This window comes from Musca autumnalis, unplaced genomic scaffold (assembly GCF_047663935.1).
Source record: "Musca autumnalis isolate F117 unplaced genomic scaffold, ASM4766393v1 scaffold_3, whole genome shotgun sequence".
NCBI lineage: Eukaryota > Metazoa > Arthropoda > Insecta > Diptera > Muscidae > Musca > Musca autumnalis.
Window position 1 is genome coordinate 212519168 of NW_027411866.1, and position 22548 is coordinate 212541715.

General features: G+C 36.9%; 1 protein-coding gene across 2 annotated transcripts; it reads right to left on the minus strand.

The window, feature by feature from the left end:
• Positions 1 to 8393: 8393 nt before the first annotated feature.
• Positions 8394 to 17417, minus strand: LOC141397066 (uncharacterized). 2 transcript variants are annotated; one of them, XM_073972916.1, is made up of 3 exons: positions 17374 to 17417; positions 9697 to 10216; positions 8394 to 9629 (listed from the first exon to the last, which is right to left on the minus strand). In XM_073972916.1, the coding sequence occupies exons 1-3, from the start codon at positions 17379 to 17381 to the stop codon at positions 8574 to 8576; spliced, it is 1584 nt and encodes a 527-aa protein (XP_073829017.1). In that variant the 5' UTR covers positions 17382 to 17417; the 3' UTR covers positions 8394 to 8573. The 2 variants fall into 2 exon arrangements, with proteins under 2 accessions (XP_073829017.1, XP_073829016.1); XM_073972915.1 differs by lacking the exon at positions 17374 to 17417 and adding an exon at positions 10379 to 10658.
• Positions 17418 to 22548: the final 5131 nt, after the last annotated feature.

A 22548-nucleotide genomic window follows, 5' to 3' on the forward strand; every position in this document is an offset into this window, starting at 1 on the left:
CGAAATAATGGTTTTAGACCACAAGTATGTTTGGACGAAATTCGTTGGAGTTGATTTAGCCCTGTCCTTCCATCTGTATCTCTTACTGTCTAGCTGGTTGGTGCGCACGAACGGATCTACCCATTCGAACCAAATTTTATACTTCATAATATTTTGCCCGAACTTAGTTTAAGTTCGAATACAGGCATATGGGTCCACACCTCCCCCACAAGGGTTCAATTTTTTTTCGAAAAATTGTATGAACGATAACTGGCGAAGTGAGCAATCGATCGATAGATCGGGGAAGACTATATCGGTCCACACCTTCAGGTACGTCCCACACAAAATTCGGAAAATTGAAATTCAGGAGTCCTCTCGTATCTTTTTGAATTTTTTTCAGCAGGTTGTCCTTGCTGTCCCCTTTAAAATGGTACAATTGTAATAGCAAGTCCACACTTGCTGAGATTATGGCCGAAAAGCTCCAAGAAACCATGAAAAACAAACAAGAAACCTAAATAAAATGGCAAAACCGCAAGATAGCTCTCAAGGGGATTTTCTGATTAGTCCAAACTTTGCACATCTTACTATTTCAACCAGTCATGTATCAGGTTGGAATATGAAATATATCGGTCCCGTCCTTCGAGTACATCCCACACAAAATTTGGGAAAAGTGCAGTCTGAGGACTCGTATCGGATCTATTTGAATTTTTTTTTTTTTTTTTTTTTGAAGAAGGTTCTTTTCACGGTCCCTTTGGAAACGGTACAATTTTAAGTCCATACTTCCTGAGACTCGTGATACAAAATCAATATATTTTTATACGGCATAATTATTGTGTTTGTTTCTTTTTTTGTCAGAGGCTTAGGGAATATCACCGTTAGCGCAGCTGACTTATACTATCTTCTTTGGTGTGTAAATGAATATGAATAATTTTGAGATTTATAAATTTGTTTGCATGCAAATTATTTGAATTTCTATTCGTTATTAGTTATTTCTACCGGTATAAAATATATTTTTGATATCGCAATATATACCCACAATGAACAAGTGCACAATTTTTAGACGATAGATCTTCAATAAACTCACAATATTCCCAATTATCAAATATCAGAGATATAGCAAATTGCATTTTGTATATATCTATTTATTTATTTTAAATGTATGCCGAAGAGGAACCTGGTATTCAGAGACAATTTGAAGATGTAGCAGGAGGGGCTAATCAACGTGAATTTTCCAATTTTCGAATATTTTTTAGAAATGTATAATTTATATAATTGTTCCACAAACATCCCATCTTATACCAATGCACAGAGTCCGATTTTCCGAAAAACCTGGAAAAACTCTAAAAATGAATGGATTTTGACCTAACCTTTGGTTCTTATGTTTTTCGGGCCGCTGATTACATTTTTGATATTATTTAACCCTCAGGCGGTCAATTAAGGGGTCTTTTTGGTCCCTCCTCCTATAAAATGTGATCTTATCGGATAAAAATATTCTACAAATTTGTTCGCCATGAATTGCTACTATAGGTCCTAGAATACACCAAAACTCTCTATCTTACCTAAACTCCAGAAATATGCAAAATTATAAACACATTTTAGGGTTTGATTGATGTTTGAGTTAAGATCACTTGGAATCCTTGCACTTGAGGTGTATAATGTCATTGGCAACTTTACTGACAAGAATACGATGAATATTTTTCTTAAAAAATTAACCCTCGTGCGAGTCATAAAAGGGGTCTTTTTGGTCCCTTTTTCTAAAAATCTTTAAAATCTTCTATAAAACGTAATGGAATCAGATCAAAATATTCTAGAAATTTGTTCGCCATAAAATTTTATTATAGGTCTTAGAATACATCAAAACTCTAAATTATAACCAAACGCCAGAAAGTGACCCTATCCTATATTCTGACATTCTGAATCAAAGAAAATCTGTACATAATCCGATTCGAACCAAATTTTATACTTCGTAATATTTTGCCCGAACTTAGTTTAAGTTCGAATACAGGCTATATGGGTCCACACCCTGACATTCTGAATCAAAGAAAATCTGTACATATCTGCAAGACAAAATATCACATAAAAACGAAAAGTGCAAATATGTGCAGGATGTTTCGATGGAAATTGGTAAAAAACTCTTCCCTTTTAATGAAATGATAAGTTACACAGCCCAACTCGATCTTACTCATATCTATTTTCATAATTTATTGTGAAAATTTATCTTGAAAAAAATTAACAAGTACGGACATCAATTATTAAAGAACGCACAATTCATTGGCGACACTGAACATCTTAAATACGTTTCACATACCTTTCATTACAATTACAAAAAGAAAATATTTAATAACCGTTGTTCATTTTGCATATTATCATAGATTTATAAACAACTTAAATATTGAAAAAACAAAAAAATTCCAAATAGGGTCACTACGACCTGCTTTTATACCCACTTATTAAACAAGAAGTGTATATATTTTTTCATAACTACACGCACTGGGATCCTATGAACAATATCTGACCCTTTTTAGTGTAAATCGATAAAAATTTTTTTCGATTTTTGGCCAGGTTTTTTGGAAAATCGGACACTGTGCAATGGATTCATATTAAGTTATTGATACGTGACCTCGTTTTTATCGCCGAGTCCGAACGGCGTGCCCTAAGTTGCCACTAGTAGAGAGGTTTTTTCATGGCTGAAAGAAAATACTGCCAACATTACTAAGGGGTATTTTCCCACCGTTGAAAATTTGATGTGGCCAGGTCTAGGAATCGAACCCGGACATTAAGCGTGCAAGGCGGTTGCACATAGCTAATTCCTAGAGGTTGTGGTGTAGGGTATCACATGGTCGACCCCGTCCGATTATAGCCTTTGCTTACTTGTCCTTGACAGGACAGGACAGGAGGCACCTAATTAAAATGCCTCAAAAATGTGGCTTACTGTTGATGTGCAAGAGTGAGATACGGCTGATTTTTTGAAAACCGAACTAAAGTGCGAACAGTACTTACATAAAAACAAGTGAGCCAAGACTATAGTCGGGTGGGGGCCGACTATGTGCTAGAGTTGTACAATCTAGTTCATTTGAAAGATCTAGTTCAATAGCTCAGTTCTTTTAACTGAACTAGTTCAGTAATCTAGTTCATAGTTCACTATCCAGTTCAATCATTCGGATCAGAAAAGTACAGTACACATTGTCAGTTTTGAATGACGATTTTTTGCAATTATCGATAACTGTCCAACCGTCCAGCAACCACAAAATATTTTGCGGTTGCATGATGAATGAAAAAAATGAACGGCCGTCATCAGAACATATGCTTTTTCACATGTATGACATCAGCTGGCCTGTATATTAGTATACCCAAAGTGACAACATACATGTGAAAAAGCAGATGGTCTGATGGCCGCCTAAACGTTCACGGGTTCTTAATCAATTGTTCGCTTGATGAAAACACATATGTATGTACACCAAATAGGAAAAAACAATGGAATAGTATAATTAAACTACAAAATATTATATTTAGATAAAGAAAGATTAAGTTTGCATTAACCCCCAGTTTTTGTAAAAATTTTTATCTTCTCACACGAATTGTCAAATTTTGTAGATCGATTTACTCGCTTTAGCGCAAATGTAGAGCGCTGATTTTTAAATGTGGAATCCTTAACGATATATGGAACGGGTATACGAAAAATTAGATGTGTATGTCATGCCTAAACTATTACGAATATAGACGAACGAACAAAAATAAGTTACAAAAACAGGGGGTAAGATTACAAAACAACTTCCTTCGGAAAAAATTGAAATTAGAATTTAATTAAGTGGCTGGCAAAAAAACTCGTATGTTGTGTGTGTGTAGAAATGATCACTGCGAAAAAAGATTTTCTTTTTATATTTTCAATTTTTCTGTCCAAAACAAGGCATATTGAATAGGTAATAGCTTCGATATATTAGGATATGTTATGTAAAAATGTTCTTTATGTAGAAATTAATTTTATTACAATGACACTTCACATTGATCTAAAAAAATAAACAAAACTCATTAGATTACGAAGGCATCACTTAGCACAGAAGACGGCGTCACTTTATTCATATGTGAATGACATGTGAACTAGATTGTGAATCGTTCGTTCGTTGATCGTTCTTCGTGGATCTTTCGTTCGGCGCTTAGTGAGCTATTGAACTATAATGAACTATATCGACTGATCTAGTTCATACGCTCTTTTCAATGAATCGTTCAATTGAACTAGTTCGTTCATGAACTATACAATTCTACTATGTGCTACCCTAGACCACTACACCTGTTCATAAGCTTTTGACTGGTAAAATTCAACATATTAAAATTGGGATAGCTTTGTGCTTTTGCTCTGAATGTCTTCATTAATACAGGTCAATTTTGTTCAGACGCATTTAAGTGCATGGCTAGTACAACTCAAATAAAAAAAATGGAAAAGTTCGATGTACGCCAACCATCAATAGGCTTCTTTCTCTGTGAGACCACCATCAACCCCCAAAACTTTGTGAAGATACGACCTGTAGTGTGATTGCACAAAAAATGGAAAAAGGGATGCACTACCGACTATTGCGATATCTCTGTTGTTTAACCACCTATGACAACCTACTTCACATCGTTGTACAGTCGATATTTTCTACTTTCCTTAACAGGTTTTGTTTTTGATATACCGCTTATAGAAGCGGGGATATTCGCTTTGAAATAAAATGTTGACTTTTTCTCCAAATAAGTTTTTTGCCCATTCCGACCCCTAAATTGTATCTGACCCTCACCAAAATCAATAGGACCCCCATCAACCTCCAAAATTTCGTGACGATCCGATCAAAATTGCGACCTGTAACGTGATTACAAAAAATGGGATGTATTTCCGACTATTGCTATATCTCCGTTATTTGGCCACCTACGCCAACCTACTTTGCACCATTGTAAATATGGGATTTTCTACTTTCATAGTCAGACTTTGTTTGCTTTTGATATACCCCATATAGAAGCTGAGATATTCGCTTTGAAATAAAATGTTGAATTTTTCTCCAAATAAGTTTTTTCCCATTCCACCCCTGAATATTATCTGACCATCGCCAAAATAGGCTTCTTCCCCTCCGGGTCCTTCATCAACACGGATGATAAAATTGCGACCTGTTGCGTGATTAGAAGGTTTAAATGGACAGACAGACGGACACACATAGCCAGATTGACTCAGTTCGAGATATTCATTTTGGTATATATATGTATGGGTCTACGACCATTATTTCGATGCGTTACAAACTTTTTGGCCAAAACCAACTTATAATACCTTCCCAACATAGTAGTGTAGGGTATAATATACATATATTATTTAAAATTGGTATTAGTACAACAAAATTGTGAGTTTTCGCCATTTCCATATTTAATGTTACTTATTTGTTTTTTATGTCATTTCCGCATACGCATAGGGGATGAGAGATACCAAGAAACGGTCCTGACCGGCTTTAAAGGTAGTGAGCTAACATGTGCTGCGCGTTCACCCATAAGAACGTTAAACTAGAAAAAGCAGCCTACTATGAAAAAAACAAAAGAAAAAAAAACAAATCCCTCTAAAGTTGACGACCCCCGCAAACGTTGCGAATCTGCACCTGGAATGTTCGCAAACTTTATAGAGAAGGTGCAGTTTACGCATTGGCAGATGTACTTGAAAAGTACAAGGCGTCACAAAGGTGACGCAGTGTATTTTAGCTGCCATGACATAAAGCATGAGTTTGGTTGCGGATTTGTAGTTGGTCGGAGGTTAAAACATCTGGTCTCCAGCTTCACAACCGTGAATGAAAGACTTGCTACAATTCGAATAAAAGCAAAATTCTTCAACATCAGCTTTATTTGCGCTCATGCTGCCACTGAAGACAAGGATGAACAGACCAAAGATATATTTTGTGAGCGCTTAGAAGAAACATATGACCGTTGTCCTGCCCATGACATTAAAATTATGCTAGGCGATTTTAATATCTTTGGCCCAACAGTCGGAAAATTCATTCTCCACAATTATACATCTGATAATGACATGAGGCTGATAGACTTCGCAGCGGCAAAAAACGTGGTAGTTAGCAGCACCAGATTTAAACATCTCGACATCCATAAGGACACCTGGCTGTCTCCAGATCAGAAAACAAGAAATCAAATTGATCACGTTGTGATAGATGGAAGACATTCATCGAGCGTGTTGGATGTGCGCTCGTTCCGAGGAGCAAACATAGACTCGGAGCATTACCTAGTTGCAGCAAAGGTACGCACCCGGTTAAACGTAGCAAACAAAGTACGAACAGACACAACGCGAAAGTTAGACATCGGTAAGCTGCAATCACAACAGATAGCCACAGCATATTCCACTCAACTGACCCAACTTCTTAATCAAAGCACTCCTCATCCCGATAACATAACAGCGCAATGGCAAAGTATTGCTCACTCCATGCAAACAGCCGCAAAATCCATACTTGGATACCAGAGACCTCCACCAAGGAATCCATGGTATGATCAGGAGTGTCGTGCTGCCACCGAAGAGAAAAATGCGGCATATAGGGCTACTTAACAATCAGTAAATACGCGTAGCGCACGAGAGTGATATCGGGTGAAAAGGAGAGAGGAGAAACGTCTTTTCCGCAGGAAAAAGAAAGATGGAAAATCGGGAGTGTAACTGATACAGATAGTGTGCTCAGAATATGGAAAGAGCATTTTTCAAACCTGTTGGTATCCAGCGAAGACGACGAAGATACCACAGATCCAATCCCAGAAGATGGTATTGAATGTATACCGCCCAGCCAAGATGAGGTAAAGACAGCAATAAACCGCCTGAAGAATAATAAGGCAGCAGGAGCCGATGGCTTACCAGCCGAGCTGTTCAAAACCGGAGGCGACACGCTTATAAGGTGTATTCATCAGCAAGTTAGCACCATCTGGCAGGAAGAACGAGTACCCGACGATTGGAACCTGAATATCCTGTGCCCCGTCCATAAGAAAGGAGATAAGACTGTATGCTCTAACTATAGGGGCATAAGTCTACTCCCGATTGTCTACAAGATCGTGTCAGGGATATTGTGCGAACGACTAAAGCCTATGGTCAACGAGATAATTGGGCTATACCAATGCGGCTTTAGACCTGGCAAGTCCACCATTGACCAGATATTTACCCTGCGGCAAATCCTGGAGAAGACCCAAGAGATGCAGATCGACACCTACCACCTCTTTGTCGATTATAAAGCAGCCTTCGACAGCCCTCTACGTTCAAAGGTATTCCAGGCCATGTTTGAATTTGGTATCCCCGCAAAACTCATTCGTCTTTGTAAAATTACTTTAACTGACACGAGATCCTCAGTTGAAATAGGAAAGAACCTCTCTGAAGAATTTTGTACCAAAAGAGTTTTCAGGCCAGGAGGCAGCCTCTCGTGTGATCTCTTCAACATCCTGTTGGAAAAGGTTATTCCAGAGGCAAACGTCAAAAGAAGTGGCACAATCTACACCAATAGCCACATGTTACTTGCTTATGCTGACGATATAGACATCATGGGACGATCAGTAAAAGAAGTAACCGATACCTTTATGAAGGTTGAAGGAGAAACTGCTAAAGTGGGTCTGGCGGTAAACGGCGGGAAGACTAAGTTGATGGTGTCGACGCGCAATGCGTCCATGGAGATCGGGCCAACTGTTGACGTTGGTTCCTATTATTTTGAGGTAGTAAAAGACTTCGTCTACCTCGGCACCGCCGTAAACACAACAAACGACATCAGTTGTGTAATAAAAAGAACAGATGCTACTTTGGCTTAAGTAAGCACTTCAAAAACAAAGCCACAACTCGTCAAACAAAAATAACGCTTTACAAAACACTGATACTACCGGTGCTGATGTATGGTTCCGAAGTCTGGGTACTTGCGCAAGCAGATAATGCAGTGCTTGGTGTGTTTGAGAGAAAAATTCTTCGAAAGATCTACGAACCAATCTGCGTTGACGATGAATATCGACGTCGCATGAACCACGAGCTGTATCTGCTATACAACGACATCAATATAGTTAAACGTATCGAGATGCATCGATTTCGTTGGCTAGGCCATATAATAAGAATGAGCGATGATGAACCCGCTAAAAAGGCGTATAAATATGAGCCGCTTGGCGGTGCATGCAGAATTGGCAGGTCGAAGAATAGACGGCGCAAACAAGTGGATGAAGAGACGACAAGGCCCGGTATTCCAGAAAGAGAAGCAAGAAACAGAGAGAAATGGAGATCTTTTCTTAGTTCGGCCTATAGAACAAATGTTCTGTAATGGGCCAACTAAGTAAGTAATATTTTATATTTTATATTTAATATTTTTATTAACAGGAAATTCAAATATGTAAATTAAATTTAACTGTTACATTCGTAAGAATATCTTGGTTATTACGTGGATGCCTACGTAAGTTATATCAAGTTTACACCGAGTGTAGTACAACTCCTATTTATCTTAATAAATAATTATTTTATTAAGATAGTTAATTTATTTTAATTTATTAATATTGTTATTAATACTTTCAAAGTTATAAATTCCAAATTTTATACCTTATTTTATATTTATGCGATCACCTTCAATATCGCTTTAATGAATCCATTTATTGTTTCTGTTACGTTTGCGTCGCAGTAATCTTCTACGTTGCTTAAGCCACCCGCTCACTCTGTAGACTACAATTTCTCCCACCAAAACTCCAACACAGCCCATTAAACAAATGGCATGTAAATTTAAAGCACCATACAAATGAACTAAACTCATGGCCCGCGGTTGTTCGTCTGTCTTCAGTTTGCGAAAGGTATTTGAAAAGAGCAAATACTTCTCCCAATGATTCATGAGACCTTCGTTTATATAACTGTCGATGTACAGATTGAAGCGATGAAGATGTATGGAATTTTTCATCATATATATGCTCAAGCGCTGCGTGAAGAAAATTTCAGGAACCAAGTAAAAATCCCTGTTACCCATATTGAGATATCTGAAGTAACCATAATATTCATAAGCTGTCAGCATGGCAGTCTTTTCGTGGCTTTGCGGTTCATTTAGCATGGGAAAACTCTCAATTTCCGAGTCATTCAAAACCACTGCTACATCGTGGAGTCCTTTGAAATGTTCTATACTGAGATAAACCGATTCGCTCATATGAACAGAATAATTTTCCTCCCTCAATTGATCAATGCTCGTTGGAGGCGGTTTGTGCAAATCGTGTCTCAGGAAATCAAACATAAAACCCTGATAAACGTTACGCAACACAAATGAGGCCCAAAGCCATACAATTAGCAGGAAACGTGAAAATGGTACTCTGGGATCGGTGGCAACTGGACCACCCAAACTTATTATCAATATATTGTAGACTGCAGGCTGCTTCCGTCTACCCACAATCAAATGTTTCATTTGACGATCTATTTGAGTGACATAGAAGATCACAGCATTGCCAATCACCAGAATGACAATAAGCATTATCCAAACTTCGCGTTTGAAGGGTAACAAGAGCTTCACGAAAGGAGCATATGGTTGAGTTTTTGCCGAGACCACAAAATAATAGGCGCTTAAATAATATGTGGTTGTTGGTGTATAAGTGTCATAAAACGTTGTTGGTTTATAGTGGAAGGCTCCAATGACAAAATCGGTGCCTGTTGAAAAAAGCTTAAAAATACGGACATGAGAATTATTTCATTTATTCAAAATCAATTTTGAAGTACCCGCTACTTACCTCATCCAACATTCCGGGCTCATCATAAAGTGTGCGATTTATCTCGTCATCTTTCATCCAACGTATGGTCACCGTGAAATTCATACGTTCCGCCAAATACTCCAGCATATGTCCTTCTAATCCACGAAAACTCGGCTTGGATCCTGGTTCATTAGATACGACCTCAAAATATGGCATATCTTCCCAGGTGGCACAAACCAGTGGGCAACCATGTAAATTACTTGCCTTGGAGACATAAAATTCCTGGTGAGTCCACAGACCATTGATAAATTTATTATAAACAACCGGTACATTGGCCATACAATGAAATTCGGAAAATGGTTCATCATGGAATAGGAGAATACTATTTAGCCCGGCATAAACAATGACATTGGCGTGTGAGATGCCAGTATCTAAAGATGCCTGCAACGACATATACAGCTCATCATAGAACCGATTGGGAGAGGGAAGTGTGTACAGTACAATGAAATAGGAACCTTCGATAAAAAGATGATATTTAACAATGTTGGTGTAGAGATATCTGGAAAGAGTAACAAATTATAGCAAGTAAAAAGGGACAACAATGCGATAACTAATTATCGGTCCATAATTGCGAATTACAATTGTAACAATCATCGTATATATCGCCCATCTCCTACAATTTCGTATCAAGTAATTAAGTTCCATTTTTTTGACTACTCACTCTAATGATTCCGTTGAATCCACCAACAATATACTAAAATGTATATCATCCGATACTGGTATAGGTATATCATTTGTAATAAAAAATCCTATACGACTATCAATCAATTTCATGGTAATGCCAACAATGTCGTGGAATAAATAAATGTGATCACTGCTGCGAACTTTAATGTGAAAATTAAAACTTCTTCGACGATTTTTCGCCAGGAAAAAACCATCAATAATATCAACCAGAGCTTCGGAGATATTGTGGGCAATTTCTTGATGATTCAATTCCATTGTTTGTGGACAAACAGCTCCAGTTACTGGTCTAGTGATGAGCATATAAACGATGACCAACAGTAATGGTAAACCGTAGTAATATTTTATCGTAGACATGATGGCACGCAAACGTTTAGCCAAATACTAAATGCAATGTCAATGGAATTTGGTCATGCCATAATGGATAGGCCTGTCCGTGTCTTCATTTCATTTATATAATAATTATTTCATTTATATATTATTAGCTCAACATTTGAATGCTGTCATTAAGTGATGTCGCCAGTAATAGCCTACACAAGGCAAAAGGATGTAATCCAAACATGGGTATATAACACAGAGCTGTCTGACAAATCCAAAGGTTGTGTTTAGTAGAAATTGCAACGATCCCTGGTATTGAGGGTACGAGCAAATAAAAGGCAAGTTCATCTCCTTACAGCAATATAAGTAGATCGGCGTCACAACAATACCTAAAGACGATGTACTGTATTATAGCTTTATGGCAGCTATAATACAGTACTAGCCATGCGACATGTAGTTCGCCGAAGGCTAAAGCATCTCTACTCCACATTGATGTCGTTGACTATAAGACTACACGGTGCTCTTGAGTCAAATTTAAATGGAAGGTGCTTACACCTGGGAAGTTTTTGCGGATTCTGAAACTGCAATGCTCATAGATGAGAAAAATCAAAAAACAAAAAAAAATCTCTGGAGCGCTTTTTAAATAAATCGCGATTAAAGTTGACATTTTTAGGGGTTGTTTAGGTTTTTGCGATTTTGCTTGGAAACCGCAAGTTCTATCAAAATGGGAATAAAGAAAATGTTGTAGCTATCAAAATTCTCTACAAGATTGACCTTAATGATATTTTCGTAGTTTTTACAACTTTTGAGATATAGAAGTTGGAATTGGGACAATTCAAATTCAATTCAATTCTGTATCGTCTCCCTATTAAACAATGTCATGACTGCAATTTCCCAACTTAAACTTATATATCCAAAAAAATGGTACAACCTAGGAAAAATTACATAAGCCAGTCTTGTAGAGAATTTTCACAGCTATAAGATTTTCTCAGGTCCCCTGCCGATAAGACTTGCCGTATTCAAGCAAAATCGCGAAACCCTAACAAAAAAATCTAAAAATGTAAAATGAGCTTCTTTATCTCAAAAATGGTACAGCCTGAGAACAAATCATAAACGTCAACCCTGTAGAGAATTTTCACAGCTACAACATTTTCTTTAGCTCCGTTTCGATTGGACTTGCGGTTTCCAAGCAAAATCGTGAAAACCTAAGAAAACAACTAAAAATGTAAATTTTGACCGCGATTTATTTAAAAATCCCTACAGCGATTTTTTCTTGTTTTTGGAATTTTCTCATTTATGAGCACTGCTGTTTCAGAATTCACAAAAACTTCCCCTGTGTAAGCGGTTTTCATTAAAAGTTAGTTAAGGCGCACCCTTTATGACATTGTTTTATAAGGGGGCGATACAGTCAATGCATTGTCTCAATTTGAACTTCAATATCTCAAAAATGGTAAAACCTACGAAAATACCGTAAATGTCAATCTTGTACAGAATTTTCATAGCTACAACATTTTCTTCAGTCTCATTTTGATAGGACTTGCGGTTTCTAAGCAAAATCGTGAAAACCTAAACAATCCCTAAAAATGACAACTTGAATCGCGATTTATTTAAAAAGCGCTCCGGCGATTGTTTTTAGATTTTTCTTATCTATGAACATTGTAGTTTCAGAATCCGCAAGAACTTCCCAGGTGTAAGCACCTTCCATTTAAATTTGATTCAAGAGCACCGTGACTAGTGACAATTCAAATTAACAGCTAAATTTCAACATCAGGCTTATCTCTGCCCATACCCAAGGCGAAGATAAAGAATGTATAACTGATGGCCTGACCTGATGTAGGGGAACAAAGATACCAAACAACGGGACTGACTGACTTTATCATGGCAAAGCTCAGGCCTTATCTTGGTCCCTTTTGCATCTCAAGTTCCCCTTGGTTAATGTTAGTGAGCTAAGATTGATAAAAACTTGGGTTGGACGTTGACCCATCCTATGAAAACATCGTACTAAGAACAAGTGAGACAAGGCTATAGTCGGGTCGTGGCCGACTATGTGATACCCTACACCACTACCCCTTTGCATAAGCTTTTGACTGATAAAATTCAAAATATTAAAACTGGGATAGCTTAGCGCTTTTCCTCTGAATGTCTTCATTAGTACAGGTCAATTTTGTTGAAACGCATTTAAGTGCATCGTCAGTACAGCTCAAATAAAACAAGTAGGAAAAGCTTTAAGTTCGGTCGGGCCGAACTTTTTATACCCTCCACCACAAATTTCAGCCATTTCGGTGGATTAATGTGGCCACAACCTTCAAAATACCGAAAATCGGAAGTTACCGTTCTATGGGGGCTATATGATGGCGTGGACCTATACCTACAAATTTCTGGGGGGGAAGTTTTATATCCCCAACGAAGACTAAATACCAAATTTCAGCCATCTCGGTGTGATAATGGGGCCAAACCCTTCAAAATACCGAAAATCCGTTCGGACGCTAGAGTGATTTCCACAGACGGACAGACGGACAGACAGACAGACGGACATGGCTATATCGATGTAGAATTGCACGCTGATCAAGAATATATATAGTTTGTGGGGTCTACAATTATTATTTCGAGTAGTTACAAACGTAGTGACAAACTTAATATACCCCCATCCTATGGTGGATGGTATAAAAAAAAACTCTACATCAACTGTTCTAAAAATAGAAATTTTTTCAACTTACTTTTCAAGTTCTAGTGGCCACAGAATAACTAGTTATTCTAGTGGTCATAAAATAACTACAAACTGAGTGCGAAATGCCCTTGTAAAAATAATGGGGAAGAAAGGGGGTTTGCGTGTAGTTACGGCTGCCAAAAATCCCTTACAAAACCCTTGGTCCCTTTTGCATCTCAAGTAGATACTAACATCCCCTTAGTGTCACCTGGGGAGCTGCCTTTAACAATCATTAATGGTAATGAGCTAAGATTGGGTTGAATGTTGACCCACTTGCAAAGTACAAGGCCGATATTACAGCCATATAGAAAATACGATGAAGTGGGAAAGGCGTCACAAGAGAGCAGAGCATCTAACTCACTGTATTATCGCTGTCATGACACAAAGCATGAGTTTGGTTGCGGAGGTTAAAACATCATGTCTCCAGTTTCATCGCAGTGATTGAAAGACTTGCTACAATCCGAATAAAAGGTTTATTTGCGCTCATGCTCCCACTGTAGGCAAGGACGAACATATGACCGTTGCACTGCACATGACATTAAAATTATCCTAGGCGATTTTCATGTCAAAATTGCCTCCACATTGAAACATCTGATAATGGAATGAGGTTGATAAACATCGCAGCGTCAAAAAACATGGTAGTTAGCAGAACCCGATTTAAGTCTCTCGATGTTCACCTGGCAGTCACCAGATAAAAAAACGGACCCCGCCACCTCCTCAAAATGAACATTTTGCTTCCAAAAAGTCATACATGGACCACCTACCTTTTTCACATGTAATTCAATTTGTTTTTTTAATTTGTAATTTAAATTATTCCATTTGTAATTTGAATTATTCCATTTGTAATTCGAATTATTCCATTTGTAATTCAAATGATATAATTTGTAATTTCAAATGAAATAATACGAATAACAAATGGAATAATTCAAATTTCAAATGGAATAATTCAAATTACAAACTGAATAATTCAAATTTCAAATGGAATAATTCGAATTACAAATAAAATAATTTAAATTATAAATTAAATAATTCGAATTTCAAATGGAATAATTCGAATTACAAATGGAATAAATCGAATTACAAATGGAATAAATCGAATTCCAAATGGAATATTTCGAATTACAAATCGAACAATTCGAATTACAAATAGAATAATTCGAATTACAAATAAAATGTTACGAATTACAACTGGAATGTTTCGAATTACAAGTGAAAACGGTGTAATTACAAATGAATTCTCGAATTACAAATGAAATGTTACGTATTACAACTAAAATGTTTCGAATTACATCTGAAAAAGGTGTAGTGAACCAGAATGAAGTTCGAAAATTCTACCAAGGAGTGAAACAACAAATTGATGTACCTGTATTACATCCTTCTGTATCTGGAAATATATACAGATTGTGGGCTCTGGTTATGGAAGGACCCCTTTTCTAACCTTTTTCCAATACTAACGTAAACGCTGTACGAGTAGATACCACAGATCCAACTCCAGAAGATGGTATTGAGTGTATACCGCCCGCCAAAATGATGTGAAGACCAAATTTCAGCCATTTCGATGGATTATTGTGGTCACAACCTTCAAAATACCGAAAATTAGGAGGTGCCGTTCTGTGGGGGCTATATTAAGACGTGAACCGATACCAAAAAATTAATATCCCCAACGAAGACTAAATACAAAATTTTAACAATTTCGGTGGAATATTGATGCCGCAAACTTCAAAATACCGAAAATCGAAAGGAGCCGTTCTATGGGGGCTATATGAAGGCGTGGACCTATACCGACAAAATTCTGGGGGCAAGTTTTATACCCCCAACGAAAACTAAATACCAAAGTTTAGCCATTTCTTTGGATTATTGTGGCCACAACCTTCAAAATACGGAAAATCGGGAGGTACCGTTTTATTGGGGCTATATGAAGGCGTGGACCTATACCGACAAATTTCTTATGGAAAGTTTTATACCCCAAATGAAGACTAAGTACCAAATTTAAGCCATTTCAGTGGGTTATTGTGGGCACAAACTTCAAAATACCGGCAATCCGGAGGTACCGTTCTATGGGGGCTATATGAAGGCGTGGACCTAAACCAACAGATTTCATATGAAACGTTTAATATCCCGAATGAATACTAAATATCAAATTTCAGCCATTTTTGAGGAATATTGAGGTCACAACGTTCAAAATACCGGAAACAGGGATGTACCGTTCTATGGGGACCTATACTAACAAATTTCATAGGAAACGTTTAATACCACAAATGAAGACAAAATACCAAATATCAGGCATTTCGGTGGAATACTGAGCCACAACCTTCAAAATACGGGAAACGTTCTCTGGAGGCTATACTAAGGCGTTGACCTGTACCGGCAAGTTTCTGGGGGAAATTTTTATACCCCCAACGAAGACTAAATACCAAATTTCAGCTATTTCGATAGATTATTGTGTTCACAACCTTCCACATACGTAAAATCGGGAGGTACCGTTCTATGGGGCCTATATGAAGACGTGGACCTATACCGACAAAATGCTGGGGGAAAGTTTTATACCCCCAACGAAGACTAAATACCTAATTTCAGCCATTTCAGTGGATTATTGTGGACACAAACTTCAAAATGCCTAAAATCGGGTGGTACCGTTCTATGGGGGCTATATCAGAACGTGGACCGATATAACCCATTTGCAATACCAAACATCCTAGGGGTAATAGAAATTTCTATACCAAATGACAAAACTCTGTCTTAAAAATTGAGAGCTGTATCTTGATTTCAAAAAACAGACGGACAGACGTACATGGTTATATCGACTTAAAATGTTACCCTGATCAAGAATATATATACTTTATAGGGTCTTGGATGAATATTTCGATGTGTTACAAACGGCAAGACATGTTTAATTATACCCTCCATATTAATGTGGAGGGTATAAAAAGGATCAATCGAAATCCGTTCTGAGAAGAAGAAGTTACTACTTTTTTTTACTACTTTTACCGTTATAAAACAATAAAACTGAGTGACCCAAACAAACCAAATGTTCGCCATAAACCGACTTAGGTTTTTATGCAAAGAAAATTGGACGACTCTCACTTTTTTTCAATTTTAAATTTTTATCTTTTCTACAAGAACTACTGAACCGATTTTTCTGAATTGTCAGGGAATATACATGGATGGCTACCGGTTAAAATGGGCTACAAATGTTGTTGAATTTCGTACAACATGCCAAATTTTTTAAAAAGCTATATTTACAATAATTACGAATGTATCGGTTTGAAAATTAATTAGCGAGACAATTGTGTTTGTGTCTCCGACCATAACTACTTATTTTGGATCTAAAGACTTGACCACGCTCAGGGATGACGCCCAGTGAAAATTGGATGCATATTTTCTTGAATTTCGGATGGGCGGGGTACTTCCCTTTGCCATATTTAAAAACACGTCATATCCTTATGAATAAAAATCAAATGCCGTCAGAAATTGTAAAAAAATGGCGTTTTTTCTATTTTCAATTTAAAATTGTTCTACAAAAACTACTGAACCAATTTTCCTGAAGTTGTCAAGGAATGTAAAGGGATGGCTTCCGAAAACAGGCTACATATTTTATTGAATTCCAGGGGGGGAGGTGTACCCCCCTTATGCGATAATTTAAAAAAACTCTATAGTTGTAAAAATTACGTATGTATCGGTTTAAAAATTTACGAATTAATCTACAATCTAGGTACTTCTTTGGGGCCCACACAGCCGGCCATGCCTACTTTTTTAAATACGTTATATCTCCAATACTACCTAATGGATTTCCATGAAATTTGCAGCAGTCCATAAAAATCTTTCCAATATATCCTCACTGGTTATTCTTTCCTTGGACATGTTTTTGGGATAAAGTTCAACCCCAACTTGATAACGAATTTGGCGATCGGTTGCCTGGGCTCTACTCAGAACCTCATCAATTAAATCACCTTGACATTAACGGCTATTACTTCAGTTCCTGGCATACTTTCGCCAACTGTTATCGGTGATGTGCCATAAATTTGTTTATAATCCAAAACAAGGATCATTATTGGGCGCAAAGTCATTGTAGGCTCCACACTATCCAATGTCGAATTAACTAATAGGCTCATGACATGACAGGTGTAGGTGTTGTAACGTATGTAATACGGATTGTGTGTGAGTGGGTTTTTTTAATAGCAACCGATTATGACTTGCTTGCATCTGTTCAATGCAGTTTCTATTCGGCGACTAAACGTCCGATAGACGACGGGGTAATAGCGAAACATTAGCATTTGTTTATGTTACATATTTGTTTGCATTCGACGTGAATATTAAAATTGTTATTTAATTGTAATAATAAATGGTGAAATGTGAAAAATACCACGGGACATGAATGAAATTGTTGTAGTAACAAGCACGGTTAAATATTTGACGTCAATAAATAAGAATTAAATAAAGTTAAAGGTTTTAGAATTTAATAATGAAATCTGTGGAGTTATTTTCCTTTAATTGGGGGCCTGATATCTGAATAAAAAATTAGAGATGGGTTGCGGTCTTTATTTCAGGCTGCGGGTCTCGTCATCAGTAGTGGTGATCGGCACCGTTTTATCTTTTTCGTTTCGTAATCAATTGTAGAAACACTGCTTTCGCCTAGCCAGTGTTCGATATGTATCTGTCAATCCTACTTGAGAAGCTTCTTCCCTATTTGAAATACAAAAAATATCACCCTCATTCTTCTCATGGATAGCACCACAATATCCCTGCTCGTACCCGTTCTGGTCGAAACTTTGCAAATAGTAATATTTATGGGAGCCACTGTGGAGCAGTGGTAAGGACGTCCGCCTTGAACTCAGAAGGTCTGCGGTTCAATCCCTAACCAGAACATAAAAATGTTCGGCATTGGTAAATCCGTTGTGGGCGACATTTCCTGACTATTTCAGCGATAAAACATAGGTCCCATATCATTGAGCCACTATGAATCGACGTGCACTCATCTATATGAGAAAATAATGATTTTATTCTTAGCACGGCAAAATATCCCATTGTAGATGTTATCTATTAATTTGTAAGTGTGCAGACACTTGAACGCATAATCGTTGTCATTACGTATACGCCCTAATTGTCAATGAACTTTATTGCGTAAACTAATTATTTTGTTTTTGCTTGTTCATATAACACTCGCCAACAGTTTAAAAAAACATAACACGCAAATATCATATACCGGAGCATTTTAAAGTTCAATCCAAATTACAAAAAAAAAAAAAAAAAACAAGTAAGAACGGCCAGGCCGAACTTGTTATAACCTCCACCACGAGTTGTATTGAAGTAAAATGGAACAATCAGCTTCTTTTCGTTTATGAAGAAGACTAAATACCAAATTTCAGCAAGTTCGATAAAACAATGTGGCTAACCTTACCAATACCGAAATTCTGGAGGTACCGTTCCATGGCGGCTATATCAAAACGTCCATCTATACCTAAAAATTTCTGGCGGAAAGTTTTTAGACTAAAAGAAGGCTAAATACGAAATTTCCGATATTTCAGTGAAACCTTCAAAATACCGAAAATCGTGAGATACGCTTCTATGGGGGATATAGGAACCCGCGGACCTATCACGTCACAACCTTCAGAATTTCGAAAATAGGGAGGTACCAATCTATAGGGTCGAAGTGTGGACCTATACCAACAAATTCTAAATACCAAATTTCAGGCATTTCGGTGGGGTGCTGTTGCCACAGCCTTCAAAATACCGAAAATTGGGTGGTACATTTCTATGGGGGCTATATCAAAACGTGGACCGATATAGCCCATTTGCAATACCAAATATCCTAGGAGTAGTAGAAACTTCTATACCAAATTACAAAGCTCTATCTTAAAAATTGATTTCAACAGACGGACGGACGGACGGACGGACGGACAGACGGACATGGTTATATCGACTTAGAAAATGACCCTGATCAAGAATATATATACTTCATAGGGTCTCCGATGAATATTTCGATGTGTTACAAACGGAATGACAAAATTAATTATACGAGGGCTGCACGAAAACCACATGACCTAGGCAACATCGCGTATTGCCAGGCGCCATTTGAATTTTTTTTTTTGGAAAGTTTGATTGTTTTAGCCTAGACTCACTCAGGACAGTTTGTCGTACGACCATGTTATGTGTTGTTTATGTCATGTTCACACGAGCGTTTCAATTACGTTGTTCGCTTGTCGAACGACGAACACGAATTAACCCGTTTCCACGACACCATTCGTAATTAACAGAAATGTAAACAAAATTTCCTTCATTTTTGTTTCCCTGTTTTCACCAAAAATTTAACCGAAAACACATAAAATATACATTAAATGAATAGGAAAAGCAAAAGACTTTCCTTCAAATGTATCTTCTATATTTAACTACACACATTTCATTCATTTTTTCCATAAATTCTGAATAATTTTGTATTTTCAATATATTTTTATATCTTTCTATTTTCAAAATTAAAGAGAGAGAGAGAGATGTCAAAACAATATTTGTGTATACAGACTTTCAGTTATTCGTTTCCTTTTTGTTTCTGATTGTTTTACGCGATTTTGAACTAATGGAAAAGAAATGTGTGTGGAATTAAGAAGGAAACACAACCATCTTCCTTCTGAATTTAAATAAAATGTTTAGTTCATTAATTTTCATTCATCTTTTCCCTTTTTTCTAAAAAATTTTGTGTTTTCAACAAATTTTTCAATTTTGAATTTAGACATGTCATAATTAATTTTTTCGATAAATTCTCTCATTTGTTAGGGATGGGACATACTTATTCGTCGTTCAGAGAGTATTTCTACTCGAACAACGTAGAAAAATCGTCGTAAGTTCATAGAATTTTGTGTGGGGAAATAAGTAATTTATTCGTAGATATGGGTCGAACAACGAATAGAGAACGAACGACGTACCGTGGAAACTTTGCAAAAAAATGGAATTTACCTGTGAACATTTTCGTCCATAAATTTTTCACAACTTTCGACGTGGATAATCACCGCAAGAGTGTATCGATCAAATTAAGTCTTTGTATGTCGATAAAGGACCATCCCATAGGACTATGAAAAACTGGTTCAATGAAGTCAACTGTGTTCGGCACTCGCCAAAAAGTTGTGTCGTTCATGAACGAACCGGCTCAAATGAACGACTCCGTGAAAAAAACGAACGGATCCGCATCCATCTCATTCGTTTATATCGTTCATTTAGATTACTGATGGCCAAGACATTGCCATGCTGCAGCAGCAGACACAAAACCACCTCCATTAGCTTTGCACACGAAGAAGCAAGTAACACAAATTCATAGGGTTTCTGAGTTGTGTCGTTCATGAACGATCTTTTTCAAAAGAACGAACGGAGCCATATTAAGCACATTCATTTATTTACATCGTTCGTTTAGATTATGTTATTCATCTCATCTCGTTCAGTTGGCTCCTCTGGTTCTTTTTGCTTCTCACGTTCTTATAGCCCTCGTTTTTATAGTTTATTAAGTTGAACGAGTGTTAACTTTCGCTCAATCTCCCTTTACGATAAAAGCATTTAGTTTTTTCCTTGTAATGAGGTTATTATGCGTTGGTGAATTAAAAAAACAAATATTCAACAAACTAGAATGTAGTGTAAAAATATATTGATATTTTTATCAAATAAAAATTAGTTTTACTATAATGAATGGAAACAGGATAAACGAAAAATTTTTTGTTTATCTATGCTTGGTTTACATTTACGAAATCCATTCGATTTCAACTGTCAATTCCTTAGCGTATACGTCAAATGAAAACTCATCCGAAATCCATTGAATTTTATTTGACGATTAAGCAATGGAATTGATAGTTGAAATCGAGTGGATTTCGTAAATGTAAACTTACTATAAGACTGATAAACGACTATGCAGAGAACGAACGATATTCAGAAGAAAATGATAGACTAATATGTTTTGTTGAAAGAAAAAGAGCCAACGAACGAAGTGAACGATCCGGATCTTTTTGGTGAACGGAATGAAAAGGAACGATCCGCTCAATGAACGAGATTGCCCGACACTACAAAAACCGAAGGTCGTGGATAGGGTTTCGGAGTCGGAGTCTACGAGTCGGAGTAGAGCAATTTTGCTGGAGTCTGAGTGGAAAAAATTACTCGACTCCGACTCCGGGCAATTTTTTCTACAATATAAAAATATAACATTAAATTCGGGACACCATTCTTTATTTTTTTAAAGAGAGCTAAGAAAATATAAGCAAACGGTATGCTATACAAATTTGGAGAACGATTCACAGGATATTAACTGTCCTTTGAAGTCTAGTCTTTTCATCTATATTTTGATTACAAATTGCATGTCTAGAATCTTTTTGATCCAGTTTATCCTTAATTTTTGTTGCAAGCAAAAGTAATGTTCTATGACAATCGAATTATTATTGGACATTTAACGTATTTTATATAAGCCCTACAAGGTGGCGCAAAAGTAAACTTCCAATGTTTTTTGGCTGTAATTTAAAAAAATATGAAAAACTTCGATTCTTCTTGTGGATTATTTTTATTTGGTCTTTTAATTTTTTTTGCATCAAGTCGAGAGTATGATGTCAGATAAATGGCCGCCGCCACAGTTTATTTTCATTTGAGCCCTTTTTATGGCATTTTCCATCACTTTGGCCAAAACTTCCGGCGATAGGTCCTCACATTCTTGACAGATATTGTCTTTAAGAACTGAAAGAGTCTGTTGACATAAAACCGCGACTTAAAAAAGCCCTACAAAAAGAAATCTGGACGAATCTGCGACGAAATTCACGTTGTGCCAAAGTCACCGACCGATTATTGCTCAAATAAATAGTCACCAATATTCCGCGTTCTGGAGCAGTGTAGCGTAACATTGTTGATTAACGTGTATTTCGCATGTGTTTACTACACAAATGTCAAAACAGAACTGACATTAGGGGCCAATCGCAAAATTTATAACATTTTCTGATAGGAGAATTACTTTTGCGCCACCTTGTACAAGTCTTCTGTTAGAAGATCTACTGGTCTTCTCACAAAAATCTTCTCATCTTGTCTTTTGTGAGATGTCATCCTTGTCTTCTATTAAAGGACCTATTGGACTCCTATGAAGGACATTGTGGTCGCTATGGGAAATCTTA

Coding starts and splice junctions, on each gene's coding strand:
- LOC141397066 (XM_073972915.1), bottom strand. CDS start 10,656: ATGGAATTGAATCATCAAGAAATTGCCCACAATATCTCCGAAGCTCTG. Junction 10,217..10,378: donor GATTCAACGGAATCATTAGA/GTGAGTAGTCAA, acceptor TACTCTTTCCAG/ATATCTCTACACCAACATTG. Junction 9,630..9,696: donor AGCCCGGAATGTTGGATGAG/GTAAGTAGCGGG, acceptor CGTATTTTTAAG/CTTTTTTCAACAGGCACCGA.